General features: G+C 37.9%; 1 protein-coding gene across 2 annotated transcripts in view; it reads right to left on the bottom strand.

Moving 5' to 3' along the window:
* Positions 1 to 10,286: 10,286 nt before the first annotated feature.
* The window catches only part of LOC124776963 (zinc finger protein 775-like), a 112,125-nt gene continuing 106,058 nt past the window's right edge, over positions 10,287 to 16,353 (bottom strand). The window contains exons 6-7 of one of the 2 annotated variants that reach the window (XM_047252201.1): positions 11,203 to 11,812; positions 10,287 to 11,156 (exon numbers count right to left, since the gene is read on the bottom strand). In XM_047252201.1, coding sequence (XP_047108157.1) covers positions 11,248 to 11,812 — 565 coding nt within the window. In that variant the 3' untranslated portion in view covers positions 10,287 to 11,156; positions 11,203 to 11,247. Of the gene's footprint in view, positions 11,813 to 16,353 lie in introns of both variants that reach the window. The other variant, XM_047252200.1, reaches the window with a different exon arrangement.

The following is a 16,353-nucleotide window of genomic DNA, read 5'->3' as shown; positions in this document are numbered from 1 at the left end:
GAGAGTATTTGCTGCACACAGTTTGACTTCTCTTACAAAGTTATTCGTGCCTTTTGGCACCATGTTGTAAAACTGTTTATGGTTAATAACGAGGTGCGTGGTTTGAGAATGGGCGAGTCAGCTTGAAACCAGTAACCACTGCAGCAATAAACTGTGTATTCTTGCAACTGAGATGGACAAAAATACAGTTGCGGGCATACCATCTCAAAGCAGTGTACCTTGAATCGGCTGATTATTAACTTTGGACGCCACAATATATTAACAAAAAATTGTTTGTTTTTAGAGAATCTCTCAATGTATAGCACTGAAAATACAGTTTCCCATCAACTTCAACCTTAATCTTTTAAAAAAGCTAGAGAGCGGCTAGCAAAGGTCTGAAACATTTGTTTCTTTATTTTCAATACAGAATGTCCTTGCAAAACTTTAATCAAAATCGGTGACCCACATGTCAGACCCTTCCCTTCTGAACCATATTTCCCTCTTCTGATGTCTCAAGGGAAACTACAATAGTGGTCGTCGCCACACTGACATTCAGTCACGCTTTACCAGGGGATACTTGTTTTGTTGCAAACAAGCCCATTTCTTGTCCCAGGAACATGATGTGGCTGTAAAATCTTGCATGGCCAGGAGCACTTTATGTTTGTCCTCTTATGCTGGGGGTGCTGATCCTCCATGGTACTGAATATGGCACTGCTCAACCCACTGATTCCATATTTATGTGAGTGTCATGGGATACTGATCAATGCGACTAGCAATGTTGTGGAATGATACACCGCAGTTTCTATAGGGCATGATTCTGCTGTTATTGAATTCTGTCATTTGTTGGTAGGACTTTCTGCTTCTCATATAGCGTGTAATATGATCTCTCAAGCAACCAACATTTAAGTGCAGTTTTTGAACATGAAACCTACTACGTAATCCATTTTTATGTGCAGAATGTAGTTGGTGTAAAACCTACCCTCTTTGTACAGTTGCACTGAAATGCTTATTTCCATATCCAAGCATATCAATGCTGATTTGAAATTTCTTGCATGGTGTCACATTTTTAATGGCCAGCACTTTATCAGTTACATATTGAACAAAATATATTAATTTACCATATAGTTGAGATTCTGATTAGCACATCAAGATTGAAAACGTTGTTGAGCTATTGAAGGGTGCTATTCTCTAGAGCTAATAATGACGATAGAACACACAATGTAGCATCACACAACATATCAAGACTCAAATTTTAGCTCTACTTGTACGTAATTTATTTACAGGACAGTTTTCTAAAAATGGTTATTTGGGAAATAATATTACAACAGTGATACTGATAAGCATTTGGAAACTACGACAGTAAAAAAAAAGCTGTAAGTGATGTGACATGATTTGTTCCTGCAGAAATGACTAGATGCCTGGCATATATGACACTTTCAGTAGCATACTAATCTTAAAAGCAAGAACTGTTCTTACCTAAACAGAGACGTACCCAGTACAGACCCCATCTGATTCTAATCTCCTATCACTAGCTGTAATTAATACATTTTATACATTTAATATGCTGCAGCTAGTCTACTGACTTTTATGATCTTTGCAGTTCTTGGCATACAGTGCTCAGTCACCCGACTTTCTTCTTTGAAACAACCAGGCCATTGTTCACATTATTTTTGGACACTCCCTTTATAAGGTTCATCACCATTTTTCCCCTTCAGGCTTCGGTTCCTTATAGCGCATGGAAATATTTGTGATACTTGTCTCTAATGTAGTCAAGTACCCTCAAGAGTGTAAGGCAGCTATTTCATCCTTTTCTTTCCACAAGGCCATCTTTGAACATTCAAGGCAATGGAAACTTCACAAAAAATGTACTGCTCTATTGTCTTAAATTTAAGGATCATAATTCATATTTAAGGATAAGTAATATTCACCGAGTTTCAACACTGCCTTCATTTAGTATATAAAGAATGTTTCTTGATGTACTGAAATCATTGTATTCCTTTAATTTGCTTTGTTTTAACATAATTTGACAAGTCTGTGCTGGTTAAACAGATATGAAAGTAAATTCTTTGATATATTTTTTATAGGTTTTATAACAACTGTTTCATCACAATTTTTGTCTAGGTTTGCAAATTTTGACCCGGTTCAGAATATAGTTAAGTGAATTCAAGGTGAAGTGGGGTATTATTGTATAGTACTGACAGAGAAATTCTAAAATTCTTTTGAGTGAGTACCACAATATTAGACACTGTTGTTGAATGCCAAAACATGTATGTGAGAGATAGAGATGACCAGTGGGCTTATAACACAAAAACTGTAATGGAATTTAGGTTTGCATTTTTAAAATTGTAAGTCCATATTAAAGGTTGTAATTCTATAACAACCAGATGGCAGTACATTTGCATGAGCTATAAATTTTCTAAGAGCCTGAAGCTAATTATGTTGTAAAGTAGAATCAGAATCATCAGCATTAGTTAGACAAAAAATACTGTCAACATAATAAGTGTACAGTTAAATCCTAAGATAGGGCCAGATATAGAGGAAGCTTGCAAATAGTGATGTGTTACTTTGACGTAATCTGCAAATGCAAAAGATAGCATCCAGATAAGCACAGCAGTGCAGTAAATTAAGCAAAAAAAGTGTATTCACAAGCAGCAGCACCACAGACAGAAAGATGACAACAAAGGTCAGTATCTGATGGCCACTTTCACATTGTTACCTGGACTATAGTGCAGAAAGTGTATTTTGTTAGTGCTCAACTACTGCACTTAATGGAATGTTGATAGTGCTGTGTGTACAGACTATCTTTAGTATTCCACCATAATGGCATGTAAGCTTCAGATCAACAAAGAAAGGCAAGGAAGAGCACACTGCTCGTGGAATCACAGGTCTCAGAAGCAATTCTTGATGATACAGAGATGGCTATTGCAAACTATGGATTTTTGACAGCAGGAAATGTTACCACAGAATGACAACAGATGGCAGGAAGAAATGATAAGAGAATGACTTAAAATGAGTTGGAAAATAAAGAACCAATAAGAAAAGGGAAAATTAACAGAGAGAAAAAGAAGGAATAATGTGAGAAAGGAAATGAAAAACACAGAGACAGAGCAAGAAGAGAAAAGTATAAATTGCTTCAAATGGAAATTGAAAGAGATTATCAGTTATTTTGCTAAGTTGAACAAATCTCTCAGATATTTACATTTGTTTACTTGTTCAAATATCCTAGTTTGGACTATCAAAATAACATTATTTTTGGAAATATGAATAACCAGCTTCTTTCCCCAAAACTCATTTTTGTGAGTGCTTCAATAGGATTGTCTCCCATGAATCAGTGTAAGGCAATATTTGTATTTTATCTTTTAATTTTGTGCCTTTGTTTAGCTTTAAGATTATTTTTTCTGTGAGTATGGTGTGGAGAACTGGTGATAATTCTCCCTATTTAATGTTACAATGGGCACTAAAGCTACCTGTAATTAAATTTTTTATTTCCAGCCTGAAAACTGACTTTTTCTGCATATTTGTTGGTTTTTGTGGAATTCTGAATTATTTCATACTCTGCCACAAATAGTTTCTATTGATACTATTGGAGGCTCTTTTGAAGTCAACTAACAGTGTTTGTAGTTCTTGATTATACTCAAATTTCTTCTCAAACAGAAAGTAGGTCCTATATCAACAGCATCACTAGTTGTCTGGATGATGGAGAAAATCATGAACTGAATTTTACGACAATACTGGAAAGTGACAATTGAAAAGATTCTTTCTTTCTTAATCAAGTACCCAGAAACCAATTTATGTAACTAAACAGTAACTATAAATGTTGTAAACATTAAAACATGCTACACTTTTGAGCCTTTATAACTTTACTTTCTGCCACTTTCATCACATTTTATGAATGTCTGAATTGCATTTTTTGGTGTCCTTACTTGTTTTTGTTGCTCAAAAGACATTTGAACTTACCCAGCTAGCTAAGAAATTTATTCCTAGGGTACAAACCAGAACAAGTAGTTTAATGATTATTGTAATGTCACATGTTCATAATTGATGTTACCTTCACCTTCTTTGTTTGTTTACAGACGTTTTACTCACATAAATTTCACTAAAATTTGGTTCCAATATTTATTTCACACATTTAGTAATTCCTGATTCAACACTTCAAATACTGATAATAAAATATTTTCTTCTCACATTTTATACTTTGAAACTGTGCCTTAGTAAAAAATCTGAAGGTTTCCTTTTTAAATATTTTTGTTAGATGCATTGTGTCTGGTATTGTACAGCTTCTTCACCAAGTATGTGGCAAAAATTTACTGTGCCACACATGGTAATATCTTTTAAGACTTCCATTGACAGTTACCTGTAGTTCATGTAATACAGTAATTCCTTGAAGTTTGATGGGCACCATTCACATCTCTCTCTACACCAGTAAATGATTCACTGTAAGTAGTTAATATTTGGTACTATTTGTTCTATTATTTTTTTGTTGTTACTTTTCCTTGCTTCACTTACTGGCAGTTCGACTTTTCTCAATAACATCACCATTTTACCCTTCAGGAATTTCTTTTACAATTTACGTAATAACTGTTAGACATTTTCTAACTGCCTTAGTGGAAAAAATATGTGTGAAACAGTAAAGTGACAATTCCAATGGAGAAACCTGAATTTTGTTAAAGACAACAGACCAAAATACAGGAAGTGAAGGGAACTGTTCCTAAGAAGCGCTCTCACAGCAGCCTATCAAAGAAAAGTGTTGGAGGGTGGACAAAATAAAGTTTCATTGAAATAATTAATTCAGAACTGTGTGGCAATAAATAAGAAGGTTACAAACACAATGGTATGGCTCCACAGCTTCTGAATGTTTATCTTAAATGAGCCTTCGGAATGTTTATCTTAAATGAGCAGGTAACATTGTCAAGATTTGGGTTATGCTTATCATGATACATAAAGTAACAGTTCAGTAGGTACTTCAAAACAACACTGAATTGTATCACACAAGATTGGAGATAGAAATGCGACTAATCTAAATCATACAGCCAGTAAGTGAGGCAATGAAATGATGTTGACTGTAGTAGCATAAGTGCAGTGGGAAAAACAGTACGGAAGAGAACAAAATACTTACAAAGAATCATTTACTGAGCGATCACTGATAATGGAGGAAGACAAGACAAGTGAATGGTATGGATATAATCATCATCAAACTTAAAAGGAAACTGAAGAAAAAGAATATATTACTTGAATTACGGTATCTATCACTGAAAGTCTTTAAGCGATATCACTACATGTGGCACAATAAATTATGACCACATTCGTTGAAAAGAAGCAGACGCAGAAGTTGTGCAGTATCACAGAGAACTTTGCAACCTACATGATGTTATAGTATTGTATATAATTAATCTAATGAGTTTACTATCATAATTTTTTGTTTACTGCGAAAGAGAGTGTTCTGTTTGTTTTTTACTTTTTATATGTACATCATCATGACCTGGTGAGTGCTGAAGGCTATACTTTGCATGACACGAGTTAACAAATTGCCAAATGCAATACCCAGACAATTAACACCCATCCATTGCAACAAGAAGTCTAAAGCTACACCACACCTCCTATGGTGATTATGATCTAATAACGAAATAAATAATATTCAATGTAATGTATCTGACTATCACAATACTCTGAAAAGGATAGATTACTGCCTACCATAAAAAATGTTGAGTTACAGACAGGCACAACAAGACGACTGTTACAACTTGAGCTTTCAGCCAAAGCCTTCTTTAGAAAAGAAAACAAACACTCATTTACAAAAGCAAACACACCTCATGCACACATCACTAGGCCTACTGTCTCCAGCCACTACAGCCAGAATGCAACTGGTATGTTGAATGAAAGCAGCTATCTTGAGTGAGGTGGGGAAGTGGGAGGGGGGAGAGAGGGTTGGCAGGATATTGGAGGGGGGAGGGAAGAGTGCTGTCTCGTGGAGTGTGCAAGGACTAGATGGTGGCAGGACAAGGCTGCCCAGCGAAGTGTAAGGGGAGGTTCTGGAGGAAGAGAGGGAATGGGGAGTGGAAAAGAGGAGCAGAGAAAGAGAAAAAGATCAGTGGGTGCCTTGGCAGAGAGCTGTGCACAATGAAGGTGAGAGAACATGAATTAGGAGGAGGTGACAGGACAGGGGAAACTGTTGGGTAGAGGGTGTGGGAACAGTATGTTACTGTAAGCTGAGGCCAATATAACCACTCTTTTAATTGAGAACATTTTTGTCAGGCTTATTCACATATAGGGGAGAGTTGATCAATCATATCAGAAATAATTAACAGCATTGAAAGTGTTTTAATTAAAATTATCGATACATAATCTCTCATCAGAATAACACCTGCAGCCAAGTAGCACCTCAGGGAAATCAAAGAGGGTTCAAAACAGCTACTTTTATTTCTAAATTATACTACATAAAACATGCAAGGGTATTTTTAGTTTTCTTGTTTTGTTTTCAGTGCTCTGAATAAGTCTACGTAGATGAGGTGTGCGATATAGCTGGCATTTCTGTGTGATCTGCTACGGAAGGAATCAGAGCATTTTTATTAAGCTGCAAGAAAGGTGACTATAGTCAATTTATATGGGACAGACTTTCATCGTAAGGTCATGAACTAAGAATATTTGAGGAATTGTGTGCGCGAGAGAATTGTGACTTAATAGCTACTTAACATTTCATTTCCAATCAGACAGAAACATACAAAATCAGAAACAGTGCAGATAAGTCGTAACTTCAGAAATATGAAGTAGAAATAATAAATAATGCCCAAAGACGCTATCAACTATCTTGTTTTTGGAAACACAGCTCCAAATGAAGGGTGATCGATTGCGCAAAAAAATCAAAATTAATTATTATGACAACCTGAAATTTAGTTTCTATTACAGTGAATATGTTTGTGGCTGCTCCATCTGATGTGTAGATATATACAGTAGATAACGACATCAATATCTTACGTCAGGGAAGTCGATGACAGCAGGTGAACGGAGGGCGGCTACACCGGGATAATTTTGGAAGTGGTGATGACGAGGCTCTGGTTGTTTTTGTTGTGTTTGAAGTGCCACTGGGCTCTGCCCTTGTGACTTCAGAATGTGCTAGGGAATTTCATGAAGATGAGTGATTGGGGTTGTGTGTGTTTTTTCAGTGTGTGTAAATTTGTGTTTCATCTTTTGTATGTGTGTTATTGGTCCCTAAAGTGATGCAAAAGGCTTAATTTTCGGCATCTGTGTGATACTTCTGGTGGTTCATGTCCTAAATTTTGTATGAGAAAGTGGGGTGAAGTTTGCGTTGTTTCGTAAAATTTTGTAGATTTGTTCTGAATAAGACTGTAAATGGTGGGTTGGCCTAAAAAGTCTCTTACGTGTGTATTGTGGGCATATCTGCCAGCACCTGAGATGACACAGAAAACTTTGTTCTGGGGACAGTGCAGTCTGGTTAGTGCTCTGTCTGACACCTTAGATCACACCGCCGAGCCATACAAGATGACTGGAAATATGAGCTGGCACCAGAGGAAGAGTTTGCACAGTATAATCCGTCACCTTTCAGGATGGAATACAATCTACAGAAAAGTGCACAGCCTTTGTTTCCTGCGGTGGTGAGATGCCTGTTCCACATCAGGTGTCGGTCTATTTCATGGCCAAGTTTATTATTGAGCTTTTCCATGTCAATTCTCTGTTGTCAATGGTGAGTTATGATCAGGGAACTTGATTTTGGGATTGAAATAGTTTGCCTGGCACTTCGTGGGGTTGATAATTATTTTCCAACGATTTTTATTTTCTATGTCGAGATGGTGTTGTAGGTGGTGGTGTGTATGGAGGAGGATGTGACTGCTTTTGTATATGGCAGTATCACTGGTATAGACAGCAGTCTCTCTACCGATCTGCCTTGGAATGTCATTTATGTATATAGTATAAAGGACAGGACCTATAACCAAGCATTGCAGGACTCCTGCCTCTATCTGCTGTGTCTGGATGGACTAGTCTCCATTCCTTACGAAGAACTGACATCCTGTAAAGAAGGAGTCGATGATCCAGATTACATGAACTGGGCACCTTTTCTGATCTAGTTTATAGATTAGGCCATTATGCTGAATGCGGTCAAATGCTTTCTCTATGTCCAAGAACACCATTCCTTGTTCTACAAATTGCAGGAATTGTTGGGTAGTGGAATGCTCGGTGCGGAAACCCAACTGTTCAGGCAGGTAGTGGAGAATGTGTTGTAAGTATACCTCCTATCCGTGCAGTTGAGAAAAGCAAGTGGTGGAGGGGAGGGTCCACACAGCCCGGCTTGTGAAGCAGCCATTGAAATCAAACATATTACGTTAAGCTGCATGTTGTGCCACAGTTTGGTGATTGCTCTTGATCCTGGTGGATAGCTGGTTGGTAGTCATTGCATTCGGCTATAGCAGCCAGAGAGAGCAATCATGTCTGCTTGAGATGTGCTTGCTTGTATGAATGTGTGTGTGTGTGTGTGTGTGTGTGTGTGTGTGTGTGTGTGTGTGTGTTTTCTTTTGCGAAAGAAGTTTTGACCAAAATCTCAGTGTGTAACAGTCTTTTTCTTGTGCTTGTCTGCAACTCAGTGTGTTATCTGTACAATGAGTAGGTATATACCCTTTTCATAATATTTCTGTTATTGTGGCTAAACATTGATCATAATAAACCAAGCAAAAGTGTCTTATGAAACATAAGATATGTATATTCAAGAAGAAGATTATTTCACTTGTGTGTCTCATGAAATTTTAACCAACTTGTTAGATGCATATGAAAAGGGTGTTTAATTCTGGTAAGTGACAGGAGTCAGAAGTATATCTTTGACTTTATAAAAACTCAGATTTTGAGTATTTATAAAAGAATAACTTTGTGTTTCAAGGGCAGGAAAGAAATACAAGCTCTTTATTGATGAAAAGTTTACAATCAGATTACCTGGGAAATAATTATATGGCTTATTAATACTGGAAACTATTAATTTTAAGTATAACTGCTAATGCAGAACACAGCAATTCGCCAATTTTGGTGATTGCCTACTTCAATAGCATTGCTGGTTGTCTGGACGATGGAGAAAATCAGTAACTGAATTTTAAGACAATATTGGATTGTGACCCAAGGAAAGAATTTTCCTTTCTTTACCATACTCTTTTGCAAATGATGTGAACCTGAGGATACTCATAAAATTACCAATACACTGTCAAACTGTATCAAGTAATGGAAAGCCCAGTATGCAATAACATTATTCTGAAAATTTATAGATTGCTGTACACCATGTTTTTCTACTTCAGAAGAAGCCAAAAAGGCTTAAATGTATAGCAGTCCTTTTGTTGTGCCTGTTGTGTCTCCTCTTTATGGCAAGTAGCAGGCTATCCTTTTTGTAATATTGTTGTTATTTCAAACTTTCGTAGATGAAGGGATAGCACATAGTCATAACATCATTAGTTATACCTCAATCAAAATAGCACTGTGATTGGCAGTCAAGCACGGGAGGGGTCTGTGTCAATTAATCCTTTCGCTGGACGACAGGGATATATTTCCCACTAAATGTATTTCTTCACAGTGTTTAAGGGAATATGTGTTACCACTTCTGTACACTCCTGGCATCTAGTGGCACTCTGCTGCACCAGCTGATCTAGTGGCACTCTGCTGCACCAGCTGTAGTTTCTGTTTGTTGTGAAATATAGCCTTCAGGATTGTGGAAAGTATATATCCCACCGAACAACATTGTTCTAGTGGTTCTTGGGAAGTATGGTTACCACCAAAGCAGTTTCTGTATACTTACCACAAAATTAGTCTGTCGTTTGAGGTCCTTCGGAAGCATACTTACCACCACCTCATGCTTCGGAAGCATACTTACCACCACCTCATGGGTTTCCCAAAGCTTTTGGGAATATGTCTTACCATCTCTGTTTATGCCTGATGTCTTGTGGTAGTACACTGCACCAAATGTATGAAAACTGCTACAACAATCTCCACTTCTGCAATATACATTATTGTGACTTGTATCAGCTCATACCATTATTGTTTCTATTCATATTGCAGACAGTAAACTTTTTAAATAAAGTAAAAGAAAACAAAAACAGAAAAACTGTTTATTATTTTTTACATGTAATTGCAACACATAACAGCTCACAAAAGGAAATCCATTTGCAACCACTGTTTTAACACCTCATAAAGGTGCTATAATGATATATGGACCACCATAGTTTTTGGTCCTAAATCACAAAAATAAAATTATCAAAAAAATAAATATAGTCAGCTGATCACAATTCTAATAGGATCGCAAAAAAAAAAAAAAGAAGAAGAAGAAGAAGAAGAAGAAGAAGCACCTGCAAAAGGGTTAACATTTGTCCGAGCACACAATATGTCTGCGGCATTAATAGCTAGGCCTTTCATTCCAGACACAATCACACACTGCTGGTTAATGTGCAGTACATTGTTTCTTCAGGAGGATGGCAATAGTCTTATCACTTTTCTCTTCACTTCTGCTTAGCAGAGCAATACAACAGCAGTCAACAGAATGGAAGGCATGACCAAGCTCATTTTCTGAGTGGTTGTTGCTATAGTAGGTGTCCCATAACCAACTAACTGTCAAAAACTTTGTTATTTTGAGTCAGGTACATATTCTTTGTCACAGTTTGACTTTCAAAAGGGACCTGTTTCACTACCCTCTCCTCTCTTAATCATAAGAAGATAAAGTAATTTATACAGTAATGTGTTTCACATTAGTCCAAGTTTATTTGAACCAGTTGGTAATTCTTTTATTTCTTGATACTTTGCATCCATACTGCTACTTTTCCAGTACCTATCAGTTGTTATTGTGTTTATTCCTCTCTTAATGGTGCTTTTTCACTAGTTTCTGTGCAGTTGTGCAATATTATTTTATTCTGTAGGCAAGCTGTTAATGAGTGTCTCATGCAGTACTTTTGTGAGAATGGCAGACTTCAACTTCTCCAAGCCTGTGCTATGTTCCCTTTTCTTTTTCTTTTTTTGCTGATGATTTGTATATTCTTCTGAAACAGTTTTATTTTCCATGTTCATGGCTCTTTTCCCAGTTAATTTTTCTTTCCACTTGTGTTGTTGTATTTCACGCTGGATACTTCAGAAATACTTGGCATGTTATCTGATTCATTCTGTTTAAGTACCATATTTTTCTTTGCCTTTGGAGCACCCATGTTTTTCATTTTACAGTGCCCACCAGAAACATGCACGAGTGTCCATGTTTTACATTTTACAGTGCCCACCAGAAACATGCACAGTCTCCTTTCAATTTATTTCTGCTTTCAACGTATCTGTTGAAGCCACATGCAGTTCCTCATCTGATCTGCTGGCCAAAGATGATAAATCCAGAGAAGAGTAATTTCCAGGGATATCTTGAGAAAGTGATCCCATTTGTGAAATACATTTGTTATTACACACAGCTAATTCTTCACTGTCACTGTTCACTCTATCCTCATATTCTGTAAGTGATGATAAATCTGCCAATGCTTCTAATAGAGCAATATTGATTCTTTCCCGTTTTCTGCGAGTTTTTGGATTTGCCCACTTAATGGCATGTTTATTTCTCCATTCTATGGATAAACTGGGAATTTCTTCATTATTATGCACTGAACTATGACCTTCGCTAGAATTCTTATGGACCCACCCAGAGGCATGTTTTTGTTTCCAGTGAGAAGCAAGTGCATCAAATGTCTTGCAAGTATGACTGCATTCGGGACACTTTCTTTCGGAAGGACCATGTTCTTCATGAATATGTTCCCTTAGTACAGTCTTAAGTTTGAATGATTTATCACAAATGGTACATACATATGGCTCAGCACCAGTGTGTATCCTGAAACAGAAATATTTCCTAATGTGACAAATCACAAAAAAATGCTACTTAAAAATGGTTGATCATAATGGTACACAGGCATTTACAAAACACTGAGCAAAAGATGCAATGTCAACTGTGCTGTGTAGTGCTACAACGATGAAAATTAATATTACGACGATGTCAAACCTTATTTTCATGATTTAAAGAAGTATTCATGATATTAAAAAATGCAATTATAATTTTATTATTTTCATTTTTGTATTCAGTGTATCAAAGATTTTCTAGTGCATGGAATAAATTAGCATTGTTTGTACTACGAAACTATATATGATTGTTAAGGGTTAAGCATGTAATAATTCGATGTAAGACATTTTGTTGAGTCTGAATTTTGTTCTCGTACTGGTCAGTAGAAAGGAAAAGTTCCTTAATCGATGTGAAGGTATAAAGGCTGTAAAAAGGAGAGAGAGAGAAGGTAAATACAAGTTATTCAAACCAAGTATCTCCCAAGTGTAACGTCTTGTCATTTCCTATAACTAAAAATTGCAAGGTCTAATCTGAGGCTGTCCTGAATAACAGCGAAGAACATTTATGTTAGCATATATTTTCTTCGTTTGATCACGGTTGTGATTCGAATGTTTCTTTTTGTTATGCGATGTGTTATGAATATTTTCATTATACGCGCAAAAGTGCACACAGCTTTAATCAAACCTGCGTCTTTCGGAAACGATAACTTTTAATCAGTACAATTACGCGAATACTGTCTAAATCGCAACCGTGATCGCAAAAGTGTTTCCTGGACCAAATAATTCTTATAAAATGTGTATTCTCCAAAGCGAGCAGCATTGCACTATCGCTGACTCGCAACAATCGAAAGAGTAAAATCAATGCTTAAATAAAATTGCCACCTTTTAATAATTATTATTATCCCATTAAATAAATAAATAGCAATTCAGTGGCTATCCAATCAATAAAGAGTGGGGGCAATTCAGCTGTTAAGATTAAATGCCAAATATCTGTACATACAATTAGTGGATGGTATTTCATTGTGGTTCAATGTTTTCTCACTATTCAATTTCTCTCTCCTGTAACACTGATTACACTTTTGAAGTATAACATTTCATAAAATTTATAACTAGCTGAGTACCCAGTGTTGTCTCGGTATACATTTATTTCCCTTTTATTAGTTGATCTCCGCTTCATCATTCTCCTATCTCTGACCACCTCCTCTTTCACTTCCCCTCTCAGTAGCCACCTCTTCCTACATTGCCCTCTCTCTATCCAACTCCTCCTGCCCCCCCCCCCCCCCCCCCTGTCCAGCTCCTCCTGCCCCCCCATCTCTGTCCATCTCCTCCTCTTTCCTTTCTATGTCCATCTCCTCTTCTGCCCTCATCCTGCCCATCTCCTCCTCTTCCCTTTCTCTATCCATCTCCCGCTCCCCCTCTCTCCGTGCTGTACAGCGATATAATTTTGTAGGTACATTCAGTGGCATACGTGTATACCATGTGCTAAGTGTGTTGTGAATAGAATTAGTATCAAAGAAGTAATAAACTGAAATGTCATCCACAATGCAACAGTTTTTCACACATCTCAGTGTTTATGATGTCAATCTCCTGAAATATGAGTTGTACAATAACATAACTTTGCACATATATTCAGTACTACATGTGAACACTGTCTGCAAAATGCACTGTGACACTATCTACATAATACAGTTAGATGTATACAGGTAATTAAAATGTCATACCAGATGCAACAGCTTTACTGTGTAAACAGAAAAAATGTTGTAAGTGACCAACGTTTTTTACCCTTTCATCATTACATAGCGGAAGTCAGCGTGAGAAAGTGTCAAAGATTTGAAATTATGTGTAAAATTTATTGCAAGTCTGGGTCTTCTCATGTTGCGGCCTTCACTTGTTTTTCACCTTCACCCTTACCCCTCTCATAGATAGGTTGTTCTTAGCCCCACAGCGATTCTTTGCAGATAGTAGGTGATGTATGTACGATGTTCGGTTGAAGTTGGTCCAATGGTTTTGGAGGAGATGTGGAACGAACATAAGTACATACAATCCAATTCTAAATGAGCTAAAGCCTATTCACTGCCTCAAACTATGCTAAAGTTACCAACGAAAACCCCATGAAACTTCATCTAATAGTTTTGGAGATTTGCCTGTTGAAGGACAAACACACAGACAACAGTTTTACATATTTATTTTTGATTTGTAAATAACAGATTTCAGCTACAAGTCATCCTTTGGAATTTTTATTGGCAGATCTAGATTTCGGCTAGCAACTAGCCATTCTCAATGCACTATCCTTTTTTGGTCAATGCATGTAATGCCTGTTGGTCTGGCTTTGTACACAGTTCATGGAGTTCATGGGGGGGGGGGGGGGGGAATAGTGTTCCATGAACTGTGTACAAAGCCAGACCAACAGGCATTACATGCACTGACCAAAAAAGGATAGTGCATTGAGAATGGCTAGTTGCTAGCTGAAATCTAGATCTGCCAACAAAAATTCCAAAGGACAACTGATAGCTGAAATCTATTATTTACAAATCAAAATAACGGTCGCTGCATGCAACAGACTCTGAATGGAGGGTAACCTGATATTTATTTTTGGTATAGATGATGATAATGACGAAGAAGAAGAAGAAGAAGAAGATGATGATGATTTGTGGCACGAAATATTAAAACACCCTGAATGACAAATTGGAAAACCAATCCTCTACACAGTTGCAGAACAATCAAAGCCTGTGGTTCAGACCCTCCACTTAGCTATGTACCATAGGTGCACAATAGGTCATTTCGATGATGCTACTGATGGTGCATTCTGCCTTCATATCACAAGCAAGACTGGCTGTCTTTACTATTTGAGGTAGACACCTGAAATCAGAGAGAAATTCTTCTGATTCAAAGTGACAAATATCATTAGTATGAACATGAGCCAACACCTGGAGTTGGCTGCTAACTCCGTTATTTATGGCATCCGAAAGGACCCATTCCTCATCCGAGATGACTCCCTATCACATGCACACTGAACTTGCTTCCCTCCTTGCCAGCTGTATTCCTAGAGGGCCTCTAGTGAGCCTACCATTGAAGATCCCAACTACCAGGAATAGCACTTCTATGACGTCTTGGATGTTGCAGGCTGAGAGGCTTTCTCTGAAATAGGATAGGTGACTGCATCTGGCCCAAGATCTTTATAGTCACAGATGGCACCTGGAACATGTTTGTCAGATGAAATTGGTTGGCCTTTTGATCAGTCCACGGGAAAGTCTTTTTCTGCCTGCTGCACATGGGAACGTTGTCCTACTCAACCACGGGTGATGGCTGAGCCTCAGTGTAGACTGCAACTGGGGTAGACACAGTCATGCACTGAATGGAGGACATGTGAGAGGTGCTGGGTCTCACTTGGATCCCAATATCCCCCCCTCCCCCAGGCATGCCCATTTGCAACAGCCTCAAGCCATGTGACTGAAGCACACACACGCACGAATGCAGGCGCACACGCACACATAAAGAAATTTACCAATTAAACTACTAAGGACACAGGTAGATCAAAGTAAGTCACTTCTGTTTGAAGCTAGTAAAAATCATCTGGAATTATGTTTATGTTGGGTAGATGACTGAATACCACTTTCAGAAGGGTGGGGAGGATATTTGGTTTGATGTCCCTCCATTCCAGGAGGCATGATAGATAATCAGAGCCCTGGATAAAGACAGGTTTCAGTTGTTCTAATAGTCCAGGGTGATACTGGGTGATATGGGGTGGGGGGACACTCCTTTGTAATCAATTCTTGGTGCTGGAGGGAGGATTAGGGGTGAGGATATGGCCACAGGAAGTTTGTTTACAGACTAGGTTTGGGGGTTAGTAGTGCCTGTCTGTGAAGGCATTTGTGAGACCTTCAGCATTTTGGACTAGGAAATTCTCATCATTGCAAATACTCTGTCCACAGGTGGACAGGCTGTATGGGAGCAATTGTTTGGTGCAGAGCGGGTGACAATTGTTGAAATGATGATACTTTGATGGATAGTGGGTTTAATATGGACAGGACAGAGGTGTGGCTGGAAGCATCGGAGAGGTGGTGAACATCCAGCACAGTGGCAATTTTGGGTTGAGGAGGACCAGGTGAAGTGAAAGGGAGAGTAGGTTTTAAGGTTGTTGGAGAATCTGGGTAGGATTTCTTGACCTTGAGTCCACATCGTGAAGATATCATCAATGAACCTGAACCAGATAAGCGATTTGGGATTTTGTGAGACTAGGAAGGTTTCTTATAGATGGCCCATAAAAAGACTGGCATAGGGAGGTGCCATGCAGGCACCCATGGTTGAGCCACTGATTTGTTTATGTACATTTCCCTCAAAGAAGTAGTAATTTTGTGTGAGGACGTAGTTCATAAGATGTATGGAGGAATGAGGTAATGGGTTTGGAGTCTGTAGGACATTGGGAAAGGTAGTGTTCAACAGTTGCATGGTCATGGGGATGTGAAGAGAGAAGATTAAAATTCAATGTCCCATTGACAATGAGATCATCAGATGGAGCACAAGCTCAGATTAGGA

Source organism: Schistocerca piceifrons, chromosome 2, assembly GCF_021461385.2.
Source record: "Schistocerca piceifrons isolate TAMUIC-IGC-003096 chromosome 2, iqSchPice1.1, whole genome shotgun sequence".
NCBI lineage: Eukaryota > Metazoa > Arthropoda > Insecta > Orthoptera > Acrididae > Schistocerca > Schistocerca piceifrons.
The sequence above is the reverse complement of the archived record's forward strand: the minus strand, read 5'-3'. Positions and strand labels throughout refer to the sequence as shown.